We start from the raw sequence: 27265 nt of genomic DNA, 5'->3' as shown, positions 1-27265 counted from the left end.
CTGTATTAGTGGAGATCTACTCGTGACAAAGGGTCACCCTATTACTTCAGCATGTCCAATATGGCACTTGCCCTCAGGAGCAGGTTGGGTTTTTTAAAACTTTTGATATTTTAATTACTTACCCAGTGATAACTGGTTAAGTTGGAGATTCTTCCAATCCATTATATTGTTCTTCATGTTTATCCCGATCTGTTTCTTCAAACAGAAACTTGGTGACAAACTACTTAAGTGTCCACTGAACTAGCTGAAATAAAATTGTGGATGATTTGCTACTAAAATATTTAATTAGTGGAAAAACTGGAAAAAAGATTACAGTATTTCAAATACATTTGTGCTGCCACAGCTCTATTTAAATCCAATTTCAAAAAGCTTTTAATAATTAGAAATATATACACCGTTCTAATGAAGAAATCCTGTAAATACAGGGTTTTTTTAAATTTCCTATGAAACATAAAATTAATCCACTTTCTGATAAACTTTTATTACTCCACCTGGGCACTGGATTCTTTAATAATAATATATGAAATCCAGATCTTGTCCATGTACACAAAACAAGTAAAAATTTCCCTACTATCATTATGGTCCATGTTTCTCAGTCTTGCACAATAATACATTTTTTGTACAAGCAAACTAATGACACTAATTCATTTGCTTTTAATCTATCTATGTGGCTTGACCTGAAATATTCCCTTTGAAGACTATATAATAATTGATTTCATTGAACTCAGTATTCTTTACTTCTCAATGAATCTGAGAACTATAATTCCACACATCCTCAGAAGAACACAAGGATTAATCACTGTGTCTGAAAATCTCCAAATTTATATCAGTATCTTTGCATATTTCTGAGTACATATATATGTGCACAATTACACGATCAAGAAAAAACAACAAATGACAGCATACTGTAAAAATAATGAAGTTTTAAATTGAAGGCCTCCCTACTGCTTTCTGCCTGACTCTGCTCATGAGGGCATACCTCTGTGCAAATTTTTGGCTATGATGGAAAGAAGGAAAAAGATTCTGAACGGTTTAGTTATTTAGGGATTTTATATTATCAGCCTTTGCCTTTATTTGTTCTACCTGCTCCTGATTTCATGCATTTCTTCAATGCTGCACTCAAGTAGTTTCCAGTTCATTTGGTATTACGAAAGCCAATCAACACCATAATATTAATCCATAGACAAATTTACCTGTATTCTTAGAAAAGGAAGGATGTTTTCAAAAGAAAGTTTTCAGACTATCAATCTCTTCTCTGGCTTTTCTCCATGAAGGAGAAACAATACAAGTGCTTGCTGTTGCTGTTTTAGTTTTGGACAACAAAAATTCTCCAAAATGACCCTGAATCTCCCCTGTAGCTGTTCTGTAGTAAATTTAGCCATCTTGACTTGCTTCTGACTTTATGATAGGTAGGTTTGATACTCGGGGACTAAAATCCATGCATAGTCCCTCCTCTTCCAGTTCAGTAGGGAATTTTCAGGGAAGAAAGAATATAAACTTCTTTTGTTCTGTTCTGCATGACAGTTCATTTTAGAGTAGTCTTCACACTGTAAATCCCATTAGGCTAAACACATTACGAATTCTCTTTCCATACTTTGATTCTCCTAATATCACAAGTTTTAATGAAATCCGTTTTTAGTTTGTCACCCAGTGAACATTTGTCACATCAGAAAAAAACCAACCCCACAACAGTACTTGTTACATCAGCCAATAATGACAACATTTTTTCTTTAGCTTCTTTATTTAAAATCAATTTATATATCAGTTAATTTCAGCCATAAGAAACTGTTCTCTGATAAAATCCCACTATATTGGAACGGTAAACTCTTAACTACTTTTATTTAAGAAAATAATACAACTATGCCCCACAAATTATGACAGAGTTTGAAAAGAAATATTTCTCTCTTTCTTTACTATGTAATGAAGACAATGTCATAGAAGTACATAACAAAGCTATAGAAAATTCAAGAAAAATACAGAAAAATAAAAGCTCCCTATGGGTTTTGCCTTAGTCAAAAATTTTTTACTGGAAATAAAACATTAATAAATGGCTTTATACAAATAAATACATATTTTAATAGGTGAAATGTATCTGAAACATGAATTCTTCCTGTTTCAAAATTTCAAACTATGCAAAAAGTCAAAATGATGGGCTATACTGGCCAAAGGTTGGTTACAAGGGTCTTTATTTTGCAAACTATACAGAAACAGTAAAAAAGAAAATGCATTATACTTTTCAATATTACATAGGATAAACATTAAATTTCTTATTTAATGTGTAGAAATTAATTAAAATAAGAAACTGATTTTTCTTTTAAGTAACAATGGGAAACCAGTGACCCAATTTTGAAATCATACAACCTGTAGTATTCCATTACACAGGTCACGTCAATTTTATTGTGGACAGAAAGCAATCAATATAATATGAATGAAGATGGTGGAGTCCCAAAATGTCTACACAATTAATTAACATGCTAACATAAATACAGTGATTAAAGTAATTTTCTCTACAGTCAAATCTTAACTGCTACTCTACACAATAATTATAATCTAGTCCACATGGTAATTACATAACAATAGGAAAAAAATCAAAATAACCCATTTTCTTCATTCCAGCAGCAGTACCTATACTGGTATTAATTTGGTAATTGGGTGTGCTTAGCTATTGCCTAACATCCTATACTGGTATGCATGCTAAAACCTCTCTATTTCTATTTTGCAAGGCACCTTTACAATACGTTCTCTAAATTTCTGCACTAGGAACGAAAAACAACATGAATTAAGATAAAGATGCAAAACTATTTCCTGAATTAAGAAAATAAAAAGTAACATTATACATTGAACTACCTTGGGGTAAGTGCCAATACTCTGAAGTATAGTCATGTATAAAGGTAATATAATTTTCAGCAAATTTTTTCCCCATGTAAAACATTTTACACTAATCTGATTAGAGAGGAATACCGCGAAACAAGAAAGGGTGAAGCAATGTTTGAGTAAATAATGATAAAGCCTACATGACCTTGACATAAAAGAAGAAAAAAAATTAAGGAAGGACAAGAAAACTTTAGAATTACAGAATTGGTGCTTGTCCATGCTACTGCTTTTGAAAAATCCTTTCAATAACCTAGCCATTTCCTAATAAAAAACATAACTACAAATGCAAACACAAAGGAGGACTTTGCTTTATTTTTCCCTCCTGATAATTTTTCTCCATACCTTTGGTTAATTAAAGGCTGGTGAGATGCTACTTGTGCACCAATGTTTTTCTACTGTAATACATTTTTGATTTATTAAATGGACAATTTGCAAAGCCTGCAGGGCCTAAAACACTGACAGAACTGAAGTTAAGTTACAGTATGTGTTCTGAAGAGGACATGCACAGTTCCAAGTAAGGGCAAATATCTTTTCACTGGAGTTTTAAAGAGAATGGTTGTCTTTATAGTGTGTTTTGCACATTTATATTTTCAGTAGCACATAACATTTCTTTCTTCAGGCTAGACTTCCAATGTGTTTTCTTCAGCGCAAAGGCATTTAAAAACTCAAAAGCACATAATATAATTATTCTTATTTAAACAAAAAAAGTCTATGACTCCAGCTGCAATGTTTGAAATAATCATACAAAATATACATGTTTGTTAGAATCCTTTTGATCTTGGAGAGCAAAGGGATTTTATGAAATGTCATCTTGTGAATTTTAGAAAGGTACAATTCATGGACCCCCTAATATCATCAAATATATCCATCATGATCATCGTCATCATCAACATCATCATCTCCTTCGTCTTCATCATCATCTTCAATTTCGTCTTCATCATTCATTATTTCATCTTCGTCATCTTCATCATCCCTCCATTCATGGAAATCACCAGAGGCAAAATCACCTGAAGTCTCTAAATCGATAGCTAAAAAGATATGATACTTATAGAAATGACATACAAGATACACTACATATTTATCGTATAATATACATAAGCATACAAAAAGCACACCAGAATATTTAGTTTCAGGACAGTTACTTATTTTAAACATTATTTTTACTATGTTTATTTTAAAACATAAATAATATGAAAATTCTTTTGTCTTAAAAGAAAACCACTTCCGTAGGGATGAATTTCTCCATGGTACCAAAAGGAGACAAATTTTATGGATTTACAGAACTATAATGAGTGCCAGTAACAACTGAAAGAGATTTACAGATGGCAATAAGGACTACTGATAATACAGACTGTCTATTGTTCAGTTCTTACATATTACCTTGAACTATCTAGAACTGTCCATTTTTCTAGAAGGATCCTGGATTAGATGGACAATAGGTCTGAGCCTGTATGTCAAATACTGTGTTAAATTTACCCTTTGTTTCAGGCTATGTATGTTATTTTGTTGCAAAAGAAGCGGAAAGGAGTAATGTAAGACTTTTTTTTTTAAATAAAAGGAAAACGCTTTATTGCCATTTTTTTATATTTGGGACATCAAATAAAGATGACATGGGAATTCTTGGACGAAGTTGCACAGTGCTGCAGGGCAGGGAAAAATAAGGCAAGATTTCGTGTGCTAGGAACTTCTGGCAATTCCCTCAAACATAAACTGAAAAAAATGTAAAAATGAATTCACTAGCATGTTGATTACCCAAAGGGATTTCATCAAGCAGTTTGGGGCTTGTCTAATGCTGCTCTAGATAATTAATTTTCCGTAGGTTTCTATACACTATGCCAAGCACATATATGAGGTCTATTAATACCTTACACAGTGATAGAAGTTGCAAAAAATAACGAAGTAATAACAAATTATAATTTGGGTTTTTTTGTTTCAAAATCCATGTAGTTGGGTCCCACATCTATTCTTACTGAAGAAATTTAATTTGGTTGGTAATCAAAGGGCATAACACCTCTGAACCAAATGCCGTAAAGGGCTCTTAACTTACCGCATTCTGCCGCACCATTTGTTCTGGATCCTGTTACCTCGTTACCGTATCTGTCAACACACCAGCACTGCCCTACGCCCCCATGGCACTGACTTGGTTTGTAATACCCATCTTCATCACATAAGGGGATGTACTGCCCTGTGATATATAAATATTGAATAAGAATATTAAAACCCACCTCTTGGCCAATGTCACACTTACAGCAGAAATTAACTATCTTTTGCTGTTTCCTCACTCCAGACTCTACACTGACTAGTTTACTACTACTAAATTAAGTTAAGCAGAAAGTGACTGAATGTATCAAATGTGGGAGGGAAAATAACACCTATCAGTCTTGGACTGATTTCAAGAAATCAAGTGAACAATCTTCCCTTAAATTTTCCATTGATCCTGTGATGCATATTCCTTACTCCCTGAACGTCTCAGTCGAGATCTTCACTGTATTCTGGGGAAAAGGCTCAAATGTATCACCCAACCCTGTATCGGATGTTCTATAATCTGTGGAATACAAACAACTCTAATAAGGGCCAGGCTTCCTGGACTAACAATCTGCTACAAGGCTTAGGAGCTATTTTTATTTGATGTATATTTTACAGTCCGTTTAGTTACCTACTAATATTTAGTTACCTTACCACAGAAGACAAATGCAGTGTAACACACCAATTTTACCAACAGCTAATGTTACATTTGCATTTACATGCAAAATACCTAGGCCAATTAGGCTCTAAGCCAAAAGGATTCCCCACCTAGAGTACACGAGACACACTCAGGGACTTATTTGGTGAGGAAGTGACTTGTCTAAGGCTGAATAATCCACTGTTTTTCATTTGGAACTAATGGAGACTTTTTGAAAGAAACATAAAATGCAGACAAACTGCAATGAACAAAACATTCATATGAAAACATTTTGAAGCGTATAGTTATTGTTAGAAACCATCCTTAGCAGAAATAACAGTTTTGACTGCTTTGGGCCAAGCCTTTTATTGCAGCTTTTATATAGTGGCTTACGGTAAAATGAAGATTTTACATTTCAGTAGTATTGATACATTATAAACTGATTCACAACAAAGATTTCAATTACTTATAGAATATTACAAGTAAAGGATCAGCAGAGATACTAATTTAGGTGTGACTTAGACTGTCCCCTCTATAACTGTAAAAACGTAACTTCTATTAGGGTAATAAAATAAATATAATATCTTTTGGTTGGTAAGGTAATAAAACTAAGTTTAATAGCTTTCAAAAATTTCATAAATTTTGTTGCTGGAATTTACTGTGGTCTATCTTTGTTGGATTAATATTGATTTTATGTTGCTGTTTCACTAGGGTTATTTATGTAAGCAATAAAACCTTCAAAAGAATGATCTATGGCTCACCTAGGAGCTTCTTTCCTCCTTGCTGCTTCTGAATGTTGCTGAGTTCTGTCTGGCAAGGTGGGTCTAAAATGACATAAAAAATGTTAAACAGATTACACTGTATCTAGGAAAGAAAGTGTATGACTAAGTTTTCGTAGTTTGCTATGTTCTAAGGTCACTCTAACTACTGATCTTAAGAAACACAAGCATCCTGCAGTAGTAGTCATGTTCTAAGCTCCAAAATAAAAGAACTACTGCACCTTGCTACAGCTCCAGAATTATGAATTAGAGCACCACCATGGATTTGTGCCGAATGCCACTCCCAATTAACCCAGCTGGAAGTAAGCATCTATAGTCACTAGTCTGGAGAATCAAGGAATGCTAGACCAAAATAGTAACTCTATCACCCCCTGTTTCATCAGTCTACAGAAATCAGAGTGTGACTGTGAAGCTTGCCTCATGTATTGGTTAGAAACAAAATGGCTCTTTTAACTCTTCCTCTTTTGTCCTTGTTAGAGGTCATGTTCAAGTTTTGTATTTCACATACCACACTAAGAAAATAAGAATTTTCTCCACTGAAGTCTGCAAGACTGTGATTCTGTTGCAACAGTTCAAGACTGAATCTTATGGGCACAAAGCCCCATGTTCAGCAAACTATGTTAAAAACAGTGGCCAAACTTTAGATGGCTGTAAGAGGCAGAATCATTTCATTTTCTATTGTCTATGAAAGCAAGTCACAGTAGGCCCCATGAATGGGAAGGAAATAATATGCAAACGCATATATGATACTGTTGAATAAGTGGAAGAATCAAAGACAGCAAAGTACTAATCTCTGAACACTGATATTGCGTACTGCATTAGACTATTAGCACAAACGCATTTCGCATTCTGAGTCCGCTGTAGTATTACTGAGTTTACTCACATGTGTCTTTAGCTTACACCGTTCCCAGACAATATTCTGATAACTTCTCACTAAAATCTCACATTCTATGAATATTAAATGCATTTTCCATTTTAGCAGACTAATTATTTAGAATACATCTTTGCCATGCAATTAACTCAAGGCTCCCTTCTGAAATATAGTGAAACTCCTTTTTTTCCATGCAAACAGAAAAAAATCTTCTGAGCTAGTTTAAAGATGAGCAAGACTGGCCTAGCTTATTGATGAAGCACACACTTAGACCAGAATCCAGTCATTGTTTAGGGCAACGGGTAGGCAAAAAAAAATCACTTGAGTGGTGACAGTCCAAGTGCCGTTCTTGAATTCCTCCTAAAGGAAAACAAGAGTGCTCACCCTTTAGCCAGCTGAGAGCCGCACGAGATGTACAAAGGAGTGCAGGAACAGCAAGAACACATTATAATACATGGAGGTGTCTTTCTTGTGGAAATGCTCAAACTCTGGTGACAAATGCCTAGATGAACTGGTGATCAAAAATATATTTCTGGTAACACAGCGCCTCGTGCCTGGCACAGTCTAGATATACCAATAGGCTTTTGGTATTATTCACGAGCTCTTATCTAACAAAGTAAATAGAATCTGTAAGACAATAATAACCTCTTACTGACAGCAGGCTCTTAATTTCTCTTGGCTTTACATTTTAAATGCTATTTACCTATCCCATACATTTAAACAAGCTTATAAACATTTAGAGTGACCTCGGCTCTGGTGGGGCACGTTCGCAGACTAAATCTATGATTCTTTTTAAAGTGAAGCCTTAAAAGGAGGTTCTACTCTTAAAATACTGTTCACAGGAGTCTTAGTGCCAGAACAAATTTTCAAGAGATGACTTTCCAGACAACCAAGCAATTTTCTGTGTGTGCTCTTGAAAATCACTGGGACTTGACATCATTGGGTGGCTATTGGGTTTTAAGTATTTAGTCTTCAAGTATTTGCTGAGGCTATATAAAGATTTACATTTCTTGTTGTAAGAAGTGCTTTGATGATGATTATCCTCACTATTATGCCAAAGATGTTCATTACCTTACAAAACTAAGGTTTCTGTCTTTCCTGATATTTAAAGAGTTAAGCTCTAAATTATACAATATTCTGAAGATCAATTATTTCTTAAACCAAAGGTATTTCTAATTAATTGGTAATATAAAAAATATTAGTGATTTATGCTCATAAGTACCACAGGCTAGAAGGATCTAGGATTGCAGGGGACTTAGCAGTGTTAGATTAATGGTTGGAGACCATGATCTTAAAGGTCCTTTCCAACCTAAATGATTCTGTTCTGTTCTATCTTTCCAAGAAGATGAGAAATATGCTGAAGGAGAAGAACTAGTCAAATAGGAAAAATACATGTATTTTGTTCTATGGGAAAAAAACCCTAAATCAGAAACACAGAGCTACAGACATGAGCACTAACATGTGGAAATTTAAAAATTATGGATTATGTCTAGAAAAAGTTACCTTCATTTACAGCTATAAATCTTTGGTGGTGCAATTGCAAAAAGGAATACCATTAACCTAAAGTAACAAGGCAATATGAGAAAGTTACTTACCCAAAACTCTCTTCTTCTCAGAAGCTAGGTCTTCAAGATTCACAATTAAGCTTTGCTTCTCAGGATAAAAGCAGCAAAACCTCTTAACAATACTAAATCACTCTGGTGCTTAAAACTGTCAAAGAGAATGGCAGGCTAGAAGTTCAACCAATTCCTTTTGGCCCACAGCATATCCTTTTTCCTCTCTCCCCAAATCATAACGCTTCCCTCTTTATTTTCCAGTTAGTTCCTGAGTTTGTAAAACTTTCTTTTAGATTTCTGAACTTATTTCAATAAAAAGAAAAGCAGTGTTATTGGACAACTTTTGTGAGTCTTGAGCCAAGGAGAAAAAAATTCTTTACAAAAATCAGTGTGGTGGCTTCCTTTGAAATAGAAATGAATCTGACATTAGTCTTTCTGATAATCTGAATACAAACAAGAGACCTAATGGTCTTCACCCTTGATCTACTTCCACAGATGTGTCAGGAAGTGTCTTTCTGACAATGTGACTGCATTGTTGAGCGATTCATGAACAACTTAACAGCAGCCATCCACAATTCTTCAGTGCTCAAGGTACTGATGTACACCAGAGTATCCCATGGCCCTCGAGACATCAATATTCAGGTGCTGCAAGGCTAGTACAATTAGGCTTTGATTTACCAAAAAGGGGCTTGTTAACATAGCAATGGGAATAAGACTGGTAGATTTGACGAAGAATGTCTACGATTTTTAACAGACATGTCTCAAGGAGCTGCTACCCATACAGTAAGCCTCCAGCTTTCACAGATTCTCCATCTTATTCAATTACAAAACAGTGATTTTCCATCTCTCAAGTTGATAATATTTGGCAGAGCCCTTAGCTTCTGGCATATGGTCCACTGCAGATTTGGCTGCCATGTTGTGCCTTGTCTGTGCTTGGGGCCAAGTATTATAACTGTTCTTGGACAACCGAGGCTTGAACTTCAGGGATTTGAAGTATCAATACTGAACTTTGAAAAAAGAAATCTTTCTGGGGACCTCAATTACATGTTAAGGCATGTTACACCTTCCTTTAGAACCATCTATCAACATATTTGAAGTCCTGCAATCTGAAAAGACTGATGTAAGAAATATGAACCACAATAATTATTATTCTTCTGTAAGATGGCCTAATTTTAAAGTCATAAATATGTCTTCCAGCTTTGACAAACAGAAGAGCCTGTAAGAAAAAGGCATCTAGAGAAGTGCTGGACTAGATCCATGCAGAAGCCTGCAGTAAAGAAATACTTAGGTGCTAAGCATTAATATTTCCAGCAAAATTGGGTACTGTCCTACTCTGAAGCAGTGATGCAACAGAAACAAGGCCGTAATAATGATGAAGTACTAGCAGAAAGAAAGTCAACCTATAGAAAGGCCGACAATGCAAGTGCCTCAGCATTTAGATAAGCACTAAAGTGTTAAGCTAGCATCAAACAACTAAGAAAATAAGTTGTGATGATGGGCACTGAAGCACTTGCACGAACCGTAGTTGAAACTAGAGGGCAATAGTGACCAAAGCGTACAGGAAGACTTGCAAAGAGCACTGTCAAAGTGCAGATTTTGGAGGACTGCAGAAATGCATTATAGTGTCTTGGATGTATCTCAGAAATACTAAAAAACACTTAAAGCAGAATAAGGCCAAGAATAAAAATGCAATAAGCACCACTAAGCCATACATAAGTGTTTAAGCATTAGTCAAGGTGGGACAGCTACTACAGGAAGATCTTTTTCTGAGCAAGAAAGATCTGACTTAAGTATTCATAAGAAGTTGCTTATATTGACTAAAAGTTCTAAATAATGTGCAGTAATGGGCCTAGTGTACTGCAATGCATCATGACAGACCTCGAGTAGAAAGAAAGAACGAAGAATAGTTGCAAGCACTTGTCTGATTCTGACAGTCTTGAACTGTGAAGCTAAAATCAAAGAGCAAGAGGGCTTCTCAGATAATGACTCAAGCAAATATTATGCATTTTAAAAAAGCACAATGGAATTTCTATCCCAGTATGATACGTATTGTTGACTAAATTTTGTATTCACTTTGAAGACCATTAATCAGCAGCAATGCTGTAAAACTGTAGATCTGCCCAGAAAGCATCTACTAAGCTCAATGAATACAGAGAGCTGTCTACATGGCCTGAAGCATTCTGTTTATATCAACTTACTTTAGTAAACATCAGAAAGAAGCTGCTGAATTTTTCTATCATCTAGTCATTTCTTTGCTAATAATAGCAGAGGTCTAGTTAAAGGTCTTGTTTAGATTGTTCAGTCAAGTAAAACATAACCAGACACAAACATACTACAAGGTTTAGCATAACACTGCAAATTTTGAATAGAGAATGAGTGGGTCACTAATACATTAGGAAGTTAGGACTCAGTTGTGCAAAAGCTAATAATAAGATGTGATAAAAGAAGACTATAAGCATTTTATTCTGCTTACATCTTCAAAAAAGAAGGAGAATACAGATTTTATTGACAGTGTTAATTTGGAGGGATGGAGGGCATTTTTAATGTGCAAGGACTGCCAAAACATTTTCAATGTTGAGGACACATCTTTTTTACTATATGCTCAAACACCCTGTATCAAAAGCTATCTATCTGATCTGTTTTAAATCAGCACCTTATCACAACACAGTGGTCACGATAGTGAGGAAACTGGTAAAAAAAGGGAAGAAAAGCTTGATAATGTTGGATTCTGCAATGGTGAGAATCAGCGTCACAGAAAGCTGAATCCCAGACTCTTAGCCTTCAGGGTACCGTTAATATAATTCAGTAGCATAAGAAAAATGAAGGGGCAATTCTGTCCAGCTTGAGCCAATATTTAATGAGTAAATTAGTTGATTCATTACAACTAGTTTGATTACATCATTTACGTGATGTCTCACCTAGATCTAAAATTGTTATATGATATTCAGGAAAATAATGTTTATAGGTTGTGTTTATTTGTTTAACCAAATCACATCAGGACATTAACAAGAGGTTCATCTAGGTAGTAAAAACCAATTGGTTTTAGGCCTGGATGACTGGAAATAACTTTATCCATAACGTTCCTTCAGTTATTTTAATAGGCTCACTAAAAGGAACATTAAGATGTCCTACTTTAGCAATAAAAAAGTTTATTCTACAATGTAGGTGAAGTAGATTGGGAAAGAAATAATTTAAGTAATTTTGTTCTTTATTTTGGTCTCTGCATATTTACTGGAAGCTGGCATGAGAAACAATATTGCTCTAAAAGCATTAGTCGCTGTTTTGCACTTCATTTAGAATCCTTGAATTTCTAGCAAGCCTTTCCATTTAGCCTGGGTTGCTTGTTTGTTTGATTGTTTGTTTTTTACTTCATTTTAGGTATTCAAAATAAGTCAAAAACCTTAACACAAATTCATGGTACAGCATTTAAGAGCTTGTAGTTCACTGTAATCTTCTTACATTAAAAAAAGGTCAGTCATATATATATGCAGGTTGTTCTCATCTTTTACCTTGCTGTCTTTGGAAGCAGTAGCACCACTCATTGTTAGATATCAAACTGTCCTTGTATGTGTCACAAGAATTGAAGAACGCCCTGGTGCATGGCTCATTCTTGTCAAGGTAAATGCTTCCAAGTTCTGACTGGTCCAACAACAGGTCATAGTTTGTATCAAGCCTGTTAAACATCCAGCCAAGGGAGTCTTTGCAAATTGGCAAAATGCTGGTATCAAATCCTAAGAGGCAAAAAAAATTAAACCAATAAAAATCATATAGCAGGAAAGACACAACAGCTGCTGAGCTCAGCCGCCACAAAAGAACGCTGCATCATGGAAATTGCTCCAGTGGTACATAGCTACAGTACATAAACAGTGTATGCTACTGACATACTATGTATAAATTATATGTCAGCTTCATTTTAAAAAATCATTAAATTAACCTGGTAAAAAACCTAACCCCACCATCAGTCTCAAAGCATTTAGAAATATGAGTTTTCTTGTCAAACATTATACCTATAGTACACACATTATATACAGTAATAAAAGACCAACAATGATTTCCTGGAAAATAATTCTGTTGAGGAATTTTAGTGACACTATAAATCAGCAGAGTGAAACTTAAGTGGTTTGCAATGTTTACAGAATTAAGATGAGAATAAATTCCAGGTAACTTCTTGTAGTCCATCTTCTTCTTCCTGTAACATATATTCTATGGAATTCTATGAAAAAGGAACACAATACTCGGCCTCAGCAATATCTTGAAAGTTACAACATTTCATCTTTACCTGATGTACTTTACATCTTGGAGAAGGCCATGGAAAAGACAACTGCTAAGAGCAGCCAGTATAAGACCTACTAATAGAGCTTGCATCTTGCTAAACTGTTGTTTGGAAAAGGGGCCATCAGGAACAGGCTGAGTTAATTATTCCTGTAGCCAGAGCTCCGACCTCATGTTTATTTTCCCTGCATCAGCTGTAAAGTATATGCAGACTTGCACATGGACAGGGATGGGAAATTCAGAAACTGCCAGGCCTCGTGCCTATTTAGAAGATGTGAGTTGCATTTGATACACGCACACACTTTTTTTCCTGTTCATGTGCTGTGGGTCATACCACAGGCCTATGGTGCACGTGGCCAGGCAGTAGAGTATACATCCTAATACAGAATGAGATTTAGTACTATTAAATACTATTCGTCTAAAAACTTTTAAGGTAAAACTGAGCACTGAAAAATCAGATTGGTGAATGGCTATAGAAAAGCTGACATGAGAGTACACAGGAATTCCCAGTTTCTACTGCTGCTAAAATCAAGCCTGCCTGTCTTAGTTGCTGTTCTGAAAACAATAAAGAAATCTGAAAAGTGTTTCCATACTGCTAAAACAGGTCAATTTGGACAAGTCAGTAATCAAATTTAGAAATCAGTAGATATTCCGTTAGATATATATGTATGTGGAAATGACCATGATATGGTAGAACAACCATTTTGGAAAGGAAAAGAAGAAAACTGGTAGCACCAAGTCAGACAACCATGTAAACTCCCCTTCCCCAGAAATCCTAAATTAACTATGACTTTTTGTCAGGGCTGTCTCACTTTTTCTTGCTCCCTCTTGATACTTTGAATTCATTATTATTTCTGCTTGACAGAAAGAAAAGAAAAAAGCAAAACCATACATAATCCATTTGATATTTATGATATTTTTGATGTGTTTAACACAATTTAAAAACATAGACAAGCATTCAACCAACAGACTCTCTCTTCCTTCCTCTCCAACCCGTGACAAAATTTCAAGATAAAGCAACTTATTTTTTTGTGGATTCGGAAAATCAGAGAGACAGGACCCAATGAATGAATAAGAATATATAGTGGATGTGCTATTCAACTTTATCTGTAAAAGATATCAAAATTATTTAAAAGGCATTTCCAATTTGAAAAAATTCTGGAAGATTCCTCCACCTTAAAACATTTTGTCTAAGGATGAATGTTCAGTATAACATTGTTTACCTCTAAGGCTCTGATCCTGAAGGCCTCTTAGCACTTCTCAGATATTTCTCTTTTCTCTGTTAGTCCTGCTTTTAGCTAGAGAACCTCCTCAAGACCTTGGATTCTGAAGGGGTCGATGGGAAACATACTGTTTCCTATCCTGCCTTTGTGTACCTGCGTGAAGGGAGGAATTATTTTCGTGTTCACAAAATTTTTATGAATTTCGCATTCTGGCCAGCTCACCAAACCAAACCCAAGTTGCAGAAGAAGAGCAACCATGAGGATACAGATTTTAATGAATAAGATGCCAGCTAGAAGGTAATATAAGATAAAAGCCACTTTAAAAGTGTATTCAGGGGTGGATCTTGTGGCCCAAATTAGATAATTGTAGATAATACAACTACATGTGGAATTTCAAGCATTGGTTTATTGAAAGAGGCATCACTTTCAAGCTTCGGACAAAGTATGTTTAAATTAGCATTTGTGGTCGATGCTGGAAAAGCTCACATCATGAAGTACTTTCTATTTTAGGACACCAAAAGCTAGTGTTATGTATTTAATAGACTACTAAGGAAAAGGGGAAAATCTCAAACTCCTGCTTATTTTATTTCTCTCAGTGAGTTTCAAATTTTACTCTAAAAAGAAATAAATTTATCTGAAGAATAGTGAAAGAACACTCAACAGTTCAAAGATTTTATGAATCACCAAATTAAGGTTGGAATGATATTATATACATGCAGAAGATTGTATCCCTATTTTTTCCTTCATTCTCTTAACTAGCATTAGCCTGTGAACTGAGTTCATCCTCTATTCCCATTCCTCAACTTTTTCTCACTTCTTTCTAAACAGATTTTAGATTTTTTAAAAAGTGCGTCTAATAGTGATTTCCCACTGTATTCTTATCTATTAGATTTGACATAGTTAAAGACAGAGCTTAAAATTAAAACATTTGCACTGCAGTCAGCACTATCATTAAAAAACAGATTATTTTATTACAAATTACTGGTATCAAGAGTAAAGCACCAGAAGAATGTCATTATATTCTAATATTTTCCATAAATCCAGATAAAGTTCAAAGTAACTACAGTTAAACATTCAAATATAGAATTTGAAGTCTGATATTTATGATATACACTTCCTAGTAAACAGGAATATAATATAACTGGGACATTAGAAATAATAAAACTACTTCTAACAAAAGCATTTCATATAAGAAATTTCTTTTGTTATTTCCAAGGCTGAAAAATAAAGTTTACATATATTAAAGTTGTCATAACCTATCTATTAACTAGAATAATACAATGGTTTGGGTTGGAAGGGACCTTAAAGATCACCTAGTTCCAACCCCCCTGCCATGGGCAGGGACACCTCCTGCTAGACCAGGTCACTCAAAGCCCCATCCAGCCTGGCCTTGAACACTTCCAGGGATGGGGCATCCACAGCTTCTCTGGGCAACCTGTTCCAGTGCCTCACCACCCTCACAGGAAAGAATTTCTTCTGAATATCTAGTCTAAATCTACCCTCTTGCAGTTTAAAACCATTATCCCTTGTTCTGTCTCCCTGAAAAAGAGTCCCTCCCCATCTTTCCTTTAGGCCCCCTTGAAGTACTGGAAGGCTGCTATAAGGTCTCCCCAGAGCCTTCTCTTCTCCAGGCTGAATAACCCCAACTCTCTCAGCCTTTCTTCACAGGAGAGGTGCTCCAGCCCTCTGGTTATCTTTGTGGCCCTCCTCTGGCCTTGCTCCAACAGGTCCATGTCCTTCTTATGTTGGGGGCCCCAGAGCTGGATGCAGTACTCTGGGGTGGGTCTCACGAGAGCGGACTAGAGGGGCAGAATCACCTCCCTTGACCTGCTGGCCATGCTTCTTCTGATGCAGCCCAGGATAGAGTTGCCTTTCTGGGCTGCAAGCACACATTACTGGGTCGTGTTGAGCTTCTCACCAACCAACATCCCCAAGTCCTTCTCCTCAGGGCTGCTCTCAATCCATTCTCCTACCAGCCTGTATTTGTGCTTGGGATTGCCCCAACCCATGTGCGGGACCTTGCACTTGGCCTTGTTGAACTTCATGAGGTTTGCACAAGTCCACCTCTCAAGCCTGTCCAGGTCCCTCTGGATGGCATACTTTGCCTCCAGTGTGTCAATTACACCACACATCTTGCTGAGGGTCTATTCAATCCCACTGTCTGTGTCACCAACAAAGATGTTGAACAGCGCCGGTCCTAATACCAGCCCCTGAGGAATGCCACTTGTCACTGGTCTTCACTTGGACACTGAGCCATTGATCGCAACTCTTTAAGTGCGACCTTTCTTATCCACCAAGCGGTCCATCCATCCAACCCTTAGAGATCAGGGTGTCGTGCAGGGCAGTGTCAAATGCTTTGCACAAGTCCAGGTAGATGACATCGCTTGCCCTTCCCTTATCCACCAATGCTGGAATGCCGCCATAGAAGGCCACCAAATTTGTCAGTATCTATTTGCCCTTAGTGAAGCCATGTTGGCTATTACCCATCAGCTCCTTATTTTCCATGTGCCTTAGTATAGTTTCCAGGAGGATCTGCTCCATGATCTTGCTGGGCACAGAGGTAAGACTGATCTGCCTGTAGTTCCCCAAGTCTTCTTTTTCTCCTTTTTTGAAAACGGGGGTTACGTTTCCTCTCTTTCAGTCAGCAGGAACTTCACTGGACTGGCACAACTTCTCAAATAGTGGCTTCGCAACTTCATCCACCAGTTCCCTCAGGACCACAGATGCATCTCATCAGGTCCTATGCATTTGTGCACTCTCAGGTTCCTCAGATGGTCTCAAACCTAGTCTTCTCCTACAGTGGGCAGTTCTTCATTCTGTCAGTCCCTGCCTTTGCCTTCTGTGACATGGGTGGGGTGGCTAGAGCACTTGCCGGTGAAGACTGAGGCAAAAAAGTCGTTGACTACCTCAGCCTTGTCCGTGTCCCAGGTGACCAGGTCTCCCGTTTCCTTCCGGAGAACCCCCACATTTCCCCTAGTCTTCCTTTTATCACTGACGTACCTGTAAGAACCTTTTCTTGATGTCCTTGATGTCCCTGAATAGATTTAATCCTAACAGGGCTTTAGCTTTCCTAACCTGATCCCTGGGTGCTCGGATAATTTCTCTGTATTCCTCCAAGGCTACCTGTACTTACTTCCACCCTCTGTAGGCCTCCTTTTTCTGTTTGAGTTGGTCTAAGAGCTCCTCGTATGTCCAAATAGCATCATAAACTGGAGAAAAAGCACTGTGGGTGATAGGGTCTAGCTTTCTTCTAAATAACTGTTTGATGTAATAGTTTCAAAAACTAATTGTGCTTTACCTTGGAAGTAATTTATGTTTCTTTTTTTCAGAATTTGCTTCTGAAGGAGTTTGTATTTTTATTTACAGTCTGGATGTATTTGTTGTTGTTTTTACTATTTTTTAATTCTTTCTCTTCTCTGGTATTTACAATTTTAGTATTTTAAATAGAGAAAATCATATCTCATCTTAGTTTTCATTTGTCTTGTTTCACCAAGCCAAACTCTCTCACGACCATCAGGCACTGCAGTATACTGTAGAAATGTCTCAAATCTAGGTCAAATATTAGTTTAGGTGAAATAAGTAAAAAAAAAATTTCAGAGGTAAGCCAGGCACATGTTGACAGAGACAGAAGCAGCTTTCTTTGATCTAAAATGGAGCAGTCCACCTCCTCCAGAACTGCTACACCACAGAAAGTTCATCACCTCAGTTCCATGTCCACATTACAAATGCTTAAGAGATTATTGTGGTAAAGTAAAATTTTTGGTTCAATTTTAAAGAACCTTTAAGGAATGGTCCAACCTTAAGATTATCAGATGTCCTTTCTCTCTGCAATGACTTTCTTTGTCTACTATAATATTGATAAAATAATACAGGTGTCACTCTTAAAGGTGATATACTTGAGAAAAAGAGTCAGGAAAACACTTAAGTACAGGCCTAGAGTTTAACATCTGCTAGCACGGTTTGACACAAGGGGGTCAGCTGATACAGAACTAAGGATCACAAAATCACTGGGTGACCTAGAACTAGGAAATAAATTGCCCAAACCACAGATTACATATATTATCACTTTGAGCACCAACCGGAATGCTGTTCTTACACATTTTCACAGTTGTGACACAAAACAAAAAGCAGAAACTAAAGGAGAAAAATTAGTATAGTTGAATGATAGCATTTATTCTTGATGATTAAGTACCAGGATATTATACTGAGGAGAGCAAAAATTGCTGCTCAGATGTCTAAATTACAAAAGAAGATTTTATCTTTCTCTCATTTTAACCACTTATTTAAAGTCTATTTCCATATACCATAATTAAATGAGCTTTTATGCAGCTATTTCTGAACATTGTCTAGAAAAATGTGAAGTACCAGCTTAAGCTCTTTTCCTCAGCCAAAACAATCCCAAGGGAAATATTATTGAGAAATACACCCTTCCTCCATGGCTTACACACTAGCATTCAAAACATTTCCTCAAAAGGAACCAACAGAAATGCTCCAGTGTTTCTGATTATTTCTCAGGGGAGAGTTTCAACTCTTAGTAAATATAATCTGCTTTTCAAGGTAAAACTATTGTTTGCCTGCTTATTAAGCTCATAAGTAATAAATCCTTGTGTACATTGAGGATGATAGCTTGTGACGTTATGTGGAAAGCTAAACAGCATGCATACATATGGCTCACATACTGCATTATATATACATTGTTTATCTAATATGCTAAGAGAAGTAAACTGCGTGATTTTTTCCAATACCAGTACACCATCCAGTACAATAAAAGACACTGACAAATCACACATGTGGATAAACACTCATTCACTCTGCCAGAGTCCTGACCGCCACCTAGACCACGGCTTTTACTTGTTCAGTGTGCAAGCTGCATAGCAAGAAAATTTTCACTTGTGATGGAATTGTCTAATATTTTGGCTATCAGAAAATCTTCAGTTAACAACATCTCACAGCTAAGGCCTACTGCACACAAGCTGGGAACAAGTTTTCCTTCCTAAATATCAGGACAGACCTGCGTCAGAAGGCCTAAACTAAAGAGGGGACCAAGCAGACATGAATGCTTTCTGTCATACTTGTTCACGTAAGTGCCGATCCAGGTGAGACTCATGTGACTCCATACTAGCCCAAGAAGGAGACAGCATTAGGCATAATGCTCTCTGTCACCTGTCTAAAGCTGTAATACATTCCTGCTCACTATGATTACACAGAGAGGAGCAGAGTCTGGGTTAGGGCAAGACACGAAGAAGGTGCTAAAAGTCTTATGATAAACCTAGGGTAACTCACTCCCATCTTACAACCAAAAGTACAAGGCAAAGAAATAAAGCACAGCTGTGAAGTCCCTCAAACACCTGTGAAAGTTTGCATTCTGAAGTCTCTCCTTTTCCAGCAAGGGTTATAAAGATTTTTATATGGAGATGGGGGGGGGGGGGGGGGGGTGGAATCAAGATGAATCCTATTGCTACCAGTTTGCTAATAGACTGGCAGTTCAGATGAAATATATTCTGTGGGGCACCATTTTATTAATAGGAGTGACTGTTAAGGAAAAGTAGATGATACCTGAGGAGGGAGAAATACAATAAAATGCTACAATAAACATCTATATATGCTTCATTGTGTATAGGATAATTCTGTACAAAGGACTGAGTCAAAACAAACTTCGGTTAACAATACTAATTTAGTTCATTCAAAGTCTTAATTTTAAGTAAAGATGGATTAATTAAAAATTCCTGCTCAGAGTTATTTTTAGGCTGGATTTCTTCGTCTAGACTCTTGCTTTAAGGATGCCCAGGCTTATACTAACCTGACACATGCAGAAAGACATTAGAAGAACCTTTTCTTTATGGCAAACTAGAACTATGGTTCAGGTTGCCAGCCTGTACAACTTTGCAGTACAGCTTACAGGACATTTTCTGAGATAATCTAAGTAGCTAAAATCTCAGGCAGTCATCATTTTCAAGACATCAAAAGTTTTTTTTTATCTTTTATAAGTATACAATGACTGTATGGCAGCATACTGACACGAACAAGCAAAAACTTATTGTTCTGCTTACATGTTCTGTCTGTCTGGGGTTTCCCAATATGCTCCAGCAATGAAGATCAAGTAAATTTAATTTACTTCTGCATAATGTCAGCTGTGTCTCTTCATCGATAAGGAACTTAGGGTAGTCATAATGAAGTAAAATCCTCTGAGTAAAGATTGGAAATTGTTAGTTTTATTTACACTGTTCTAAACAAAATTGGTCTTTCCTGCTGCAAGTTTGTAAGGGTATTTGGCAGTTTTAGTGTAATAATATCTCACTATGCTAGTTCTAGACAAGCCAATTATAAGTAATTTTCTTTCAGACTCCTTGTATTTTTCTGTTATTTTCAAAATTATTAGTGTATTAGACTCCAAATAATCATATTATTCCTAAGCCATAAGAAGATTCTCTATTACCTTTGGCCTCTGGTCTTTCATCTTCTAACATGACAAGGTATACAAGTATTTTTCAGAAATAGACAGCCTGTTAGCAGAAATATTTGTGGGACTACAGTATTTTTTGTGCTTTGCATTTGATGCCTCAATTCCCTAGAGTTCTATCACACAAAATTAATACAGGAATAGAAGAAATATTTTAAAAGACTTTAAACAAGTACGTAAAATCTCACTTAATTTTTCAACTTTTTATTTCCCTACCCACAAAGGAATAATAATGGAGGCATTATTGTAGTATGTAAAATATAGTTTTACCCTTTGTGTCCTCTATTTAGACCAGAAATGGCCTGAGGACAAGATTTAAGTGTTTAGATAGCATTTATAGTAATGATGCTTCTAGATATATGCAATCTGAATACATCTGGATGCAAAAGGGATTTTGGAAATAAAACTCTATTAATTATTTGAAAAATTGTAGTCTGTGCTACTAATAAGATTCAGCTTTGGGAAAAAAATAAGTGTCAGTTAAACAAAATTATGTAACTCCTGTAAAAACACAACGTAGACACCTTACATTTTTAACTTGTTATCAGCATATTGATGGCTCTAGCAGAAAAACTTAAACGCTACCGTTTGGTTTATTTAGAAATAATATTAATGATTTTATGGATCAGTGTGGACTATTTAATAGCTGGAACAACTCTGAAAAGCACGAGCAAGGCACTATAAACTTGCACCACATCTACCTTGGTCAGAAGGACTGTGCCCAAGCCTTTTAATAAATCCCATCCCAATTGCCACCAGAAAGACTGAAATATGAAAAATCCTAAATGCAAACAGACAGCCGAAAAGGATGTTACAAATTGCTTTTTTAAACACAGAATAGTTTTTCAGCGAGGAAGGAATTCTGTGACATGAATAAAGAACAGCCCAGGGGGAAAGGGTGCCAAAACAGATTTTTAACTCCCCAAGGGTAATGAAGAACTCCAGGGATCTGCTAGAATAATTGGGACTCTGAAAGGGGAAGTTGCAGTCAGGTAGCTTTTTGTTGTAGCTGTTGTTCTGTACAGATCACTAAGTCTCATGTGTAAGTATAAGGTCATTATACATGAATAAGAAGTTCTTTGCAAGACTTATTTGTAGGTGTAGCTCTCAAACACCCCCAAACCAGGGGCTGGACTCCCTGGTATACTTAAAAATTAATATGTCTGATGTCTTAGACCTACTATGACTTTGGAGATCAACTTTGAGGGATTTCATTAAGGGCAATACTCGAGAGCTTAGCTATTGAAGAAGTTTTAAGAATTTCTTAATGGTATTAGAAAGGACATTATCATGATGAATGGTTACCATTATTTTTGTTTCTTTCTGTGTTTACAAGGACATAGCGACCTAACATTTTCTTCTAAAACACAGACATGTTAATTTCTTGTAAGACGCAGTATCATTTGCTGCCTCAAATGAGAAATTTTGAAGTTCAGAAATGTATACACCAGAAAAAACATATAGTTGCATTAATGAAACCAGTTTTTAAATAATTTTTGCATCCTCAAACCCACAAATGAAAGAAAACTACTACAGTTAGTATATTCATTCGATCACTTTCTGCCTACAGATGGACTGCCTTTTTGCAGTAGCCTGTCAAATTAATTCAATCAAGTAAATACTGGCTATTTAAAAAATCATGCAAATATTGCACAAATAGGATCTTTTATATTTAAAAGCAATTTTTTTTCCACAATTAGATATATGCAATTTGAGTAACTGACCACAGTACTAAAACACTAGATTCTACTGTTCAAATGTTTTTGTGGAACACTGTGGGTTTTGTCAAACAAGTCTTTTCTAAAGAGAAAAAGAAAAGAAGAAAAGATAGGAAAAACCTACTTACTTTTTTCTACAATTTGATTTGCTTTGTTTGAGTAAAAAGAAAATAAACATGCCAAAGCCTATCATCAAACTTCCATGTTTACATCCTGGAGGGTGGAATGACTGGATGGTGGAATGGACGGATGACTGGAGGGTGGCTAATGTGACGCTCATCTACCAGAAGGGTCAGAAGGAGGATGCGGGGAGCTACAGGCCTGTCAGCCTGACCTTGGTACCAGGAAAGATCATGGAGAGGATCATCTTGAGTGGGCTCTCACGGCAAGTGCAGGGCAGCCAAGGGGTCAGGGCCAGCCAGGATGGGTTTAGGAAAGGGAGGTCCTGCTTAACCAACCTCATCTCTTTCTATGACCATGTGACCTGCCTTCTGGATGTGGGGAAGGCTGTGGACGTTGTCTATCTGGACTTTGGTAAGGCCTTTGACACCATCCCCCATAGCATTCTCCTGCAGAAGCTGGCGAATCATGGCATAGACAAGTGTACTCGTCACTGGGTAAAAAACTGGCTGGATGGCCATGCGCAGAGAGTTGTGATTAATGGGGTGAAATCTTCTTGGCGGCCGGTCACCAGTGGTGTCCCTCAGGGCTCAGTTTTGGGGCCAGTTTTGTTTAATATCTTTATCAAAGATCTGGATGAGGGGATTGAGTGCACCCTCACTAAGTTTGCAGATAACACCAAACTAGGTGGGAGTGTTGATCTGCTTGAGGGTAGGAAGGCTCTACAGAGGGACCTGGACAGGCTGGATCGATGGGCCAAGGCCAACCGTATGAGGTTTAATAAGGCCAAGTGCTGGGTCCTGCATTTCGGTCACAACAACCCCAAGCAACGCTACTGGCTTGGGGAAGAGTGGCTGGAAAGCTGCCCAGCAGAAAAGGACCTGGGGGTGCTGGTGGACGGCCAGCTTAACAGGAGCCAGCAGTGTGCCCAGGTGGCCAAGAAGGCCAACAGCATTCTGGCTTTTATCAGGAATAGCGTGGCCAGCAGGAGCAGGGAAGTGATCGTGCCTCTGTACTCGGCACTGGTGAGGCCTCACCTCGAGTACTGTGTTCAGTTCTGGGCCCCTCTGTACAAGAGGGACACAGAAGTGCTGGAGCGTGTCCAGAGGAGAGCTACCAGGCTGGTGAGGGGTCTGGACACCAAGTCATATGAGGAGAGGCTGAGGCAGCTGGGCATGTTTAGCTTGGAGGAGGCTGAGGGGGGACCTCATTGCCCTCTACAACTACCTGAAAGGAGGCTGGAGAGAGGTGGGTGTTGTCCTCTTCTCCCAAGTGAACAATGACAGGACCAGAGGAAATGGTCTGAAGTTGAGGCAGGGGAGGTTTAGGTTAGATATTAGGAAGAGTTACTTTGCTGAAAGAGTGGTCAGGCACTGGAACAGCCTGCCCAGGGAGGTGGTTGAGTCACCATCCCTAGAGGTGTTTAAGAAATGTCTAGATGTGGCACTTCAGGGCATGCTCTAGTGGCAGAGTTTGTAGGGGGTTTTTTTTGTGTGTATGGTTGGACTCGATGATCTCCTTTCCAATCTTTTTTCCTCCTTTCGTCCTTTCCAACCACGAAGATTCTATGATTCTATGATCCCAGCGTTCCTATAATAAACAGCAAATTTTTCAATATTCTTGTAACAACACTACCTCTATTTTAAGGTTGATGAGGTATAACTCTCTGAAACAGAAAATCTAATTTTAAACCAGCCTAGTAATCGATTAATATTTTGTACAACATTCTAGCTGTTTAGGATTAATTTCTGGTACCATGTTACAAATGTAAGTCAAACATTATTGACAGCACCATGTTCACCGGGAATTTAAAGTCGGTAGTACAGTGAAAACAGATTTTTCCACACACATTATATTTCACTACCTGCTGATGAAAGAGAGCCCTGAAAAAACTGTTCTTAGCCTTCCAAATCAACTCTTGATTCTGTCTTTAAAGAAACCGGTAGGGTAGGATCCAGTCTAACTTGTGACTAAAATTTCAGATACCTCCTGAAGTACATGAGAATTCTTTATACCATTAAAGGAGAGAACTTCATGACTTTGAAGGCTTCTAAAAGGAAATTCTGAAAACTGGGCCAGAAACCCATTTTTCCCCCCTCAATTGGAACAATTGTGTTTGTAGAGAAGACCCTCATCTGAAGGCAAATACCTGTCTCTATCTGCCTTAGATTCCTTTACTAGCTCAGGTTAGGTGGGAAAGATCCCACAGGCCCTAAAACTTTGGAGGAAGCTAATCAGAATGGGTCCATAACATTTTCTGCAGAAGTGCTCTTCATGCTCACAGACCTCAGAGACCAAAGTGCTTCATGCAATTGAACAATCTGTACTAAAAATACCCATATATCTCACAACTGCTTTGGTCTATGTAATCTAAGCAGATGGTTATTATCTTTTGCATTGTACATGACGCACCAAAACATGAACATTTAGGATGTACTAGATGTAAAATCAACTTTAGGTAGACACCACGCAATCTCACCAGTGTTGCTAATGTCATAGTAACCATTGTGACCACAGTAACCATAGTGACCATCGAAGTTCAAAACCAAACCAATCAATTTGGATCACATAACATATTTCTAGGCCAAAAAATTAACAATGTCTAAAAAAAATCTGCAAACAAACAAGTGATAAAATAAATGTGAGTATAACATATCCATGTCTACATCACGATACAAATACCTGTCTCATATATAGATACTAGGTCTTACACATGCCACCTGTGTGCTTAAAGAAAAAAGGCCAAAGAAAATGTCTGAGGAAAAAAATCTCACACTCTCAAGAACTTTGTGCTTGCAGTACACATTTCAATGTATTCAAAGTATTAATTATGAACTTTACATTCCTGTATTACATTGAACCCAATTACTTGAAACACATTTATGTACGCTGTAGTAGGTAATAGCTGTACAGCTGCTTCTTTTAGCATTGCGCAAATTTCTTTTTGAACTTTTATTGTATTATCAGGCTTCTAAACAACTGCACTGCATTTTTTACCTTACCTATTCAGTGTGGTACCCTCAACAAAGTTAATATTCAGCAAGAAACAGGACCCTACGCCAATGTTTCAGCTGACTTTTAACTGAATGATGTGCTAACACTAGCTATGTTATTAGATACATTTTGTTTATTACTATAAAATAAATGCTTATTTAAGAGCTGCAAACTTTGTATTTCTGTTAGTTTCATTACTGAAGCAGATCACATGCCAGTTATGTGCATCAATCAGAATGTAAATGGGAAAGATATGTTTTAAATGTGGTTTTTTCAATATCATCTTACCTCAGAAATATTTTTTCTCCATGTTCAGAGAATTATTCCCAGAAAACACAGAATCATCTTTAATTCCTTGTTTTACAAAATTATTTGTATTTCCTTAGCATGAAAAATCACACAAAAAAATGACATTTCCAATTACATGAAATAAATGCATGTCTTGAAAAAAGACAAAGTAATGCTAGAAATTGCAATCAAACAAAAGCTTAAAAAAAAATCCCAAATACTGAGAAAGTTAATCATGAAGGAACTAAGATACGCAGTCAGTGGTGGCCAAGTTCTGTAAAACGTACTCTGGAGGAATTCATAGTTTGCTCTTCGTATTAATGAAAGGTAGACTTTTATGGCTTATGAAATCTAATTTGACTCTCCTTCACAGTAGGACATCACTCTTGAAACTATTATTGCACACTTCAATTGCTATTTTAAATAAGCCCTTTGATAATTACATTTTAAAACTTTACTACTTTCCACAACAAAAAACCTATTTAAGTATTTGAGGGGGTTAAAAAAAAATTATGCCCCCTACTGTTTCCACTTCATTAGTACTCCTGAGTCTTTTCCAAATTGAAGTATATTCTTGAAAATTCCTTTTAACTTACAAGCTTTTTTTCGGTGTGTTTTTCTGTACCAGTACCTACAGTGGCATCAACTAGCAACAATGGATCTCACATAATCACAGCTCCTGTACATTATTTCTTAGGGCCAGACATTCAGCAACTCACTTTTCTCTATGGAAAAGTTGCTCAAAATCCCTACTTGTTTATTCTGTTTTGTCTCCTTACACAGCGGTATAGGAGTATCAAGTTATATCAAACAGACAATTTGATAGCGTTCACAAACGAAAGCACTATGAATGGTAGCTGTCATACATTCTTACAAGCAAGAGTCCTGCCAAATAACGTTGAAAGTTTAAAGTGAACATCTTATATCAGTACTAAACGATAAATAATAAAATAACTTGGGAAAGCACAAAGTTCTGGTTTCATACACATGCCTATTTAAAGCACATGAGAACAAATGCGCAACAGAACTACAAAACTCCAGAAAAGTATCAAAGAGAACATCAAATAAGACAAGTAGAAATCACTTACTGGTTCTTTCCGGCCTTTGAACAATCCTGGTCTTCTTATTCTGAAATCCACTTTCATGAAGTGCCTTAAACCAGTCTCTCAATCTGTTTGCAACCTCCCTGAATTCCAGGTCACTGCACACTGAAAAAGAAAACGCAGAGCTGTTCAATGTTTTTCTCCTGGATGCTAAGTAGAACTTTTCAAACTATGTTAAAAAAAAAGTAAAACACATAAAATAATGCAAACATATATGTTCCACAGCTTTCTTTAATTCATAAAATTCAGTTTTGTTACTTAGGTATGCCTTCAAGACCCAACTAAGGTCCTCAGAAATAAATGCCTGATGTATAAAGCAATAATGAAATTACATATATCTAGACA

General features: G+C 36.9%; 1 protein-coding gene across 2 annotated transcripts in view; it reads right to left on the bottom strand.

Moving 5' to 3' along the window:
* Positions 1-1843: 1843 nt before the first annotated feature.
* The window catches only part of SPOCK3 (SPARC (osteonectin), cwcv and kazal like domains proteoglycan 3), a 287250-nt gene continuing 261828 nt past the window's right edge, over positions 1844-27265 (bottom strand). For both annotated transcript variants that reach the window (XM_054204103.1, XM_054204102.1), the window contains 5 exons: positions 26906-27025; positions 12252-12473; positions 6298-6360; positions 4922-5059; positions 1844-3902 (listed from right to left, as the gene is read on the bottom strand). In XM_054204103.1, coding sequence (XP_054060078.1) covers positions 3730-3902; positions 4922-5059; positions 6298-6360; positions 12252-12473; positions 26906-27025 — 716 coding nt within the window. In that variant the 3' untranslated portion in view covers positions 1844-3729. The remainder of the gene's footprint in view (positions 3903-4921; positions 5060-6297; positions 6361-12251; positions 12474-26905; positions 27026-27265) is intronic.

Source organism: Rissa tridactyla, chromosome 5 (assembly GCF_028500815.1).
Source record: "Rissa tridactyla isolate bRisTri1 chromosome 5, bRisTri1.patW.cur.20221130, whole genome shotgun sequence".
NCBI lineage: Eukaryota > Metazoa > Chordata > Aves > Charadriiformes > Laridae > Rissa > Rissa tridactyla.
This window is presented reverse-complemented; position numbering and strand designations above follow the sequence as displayed.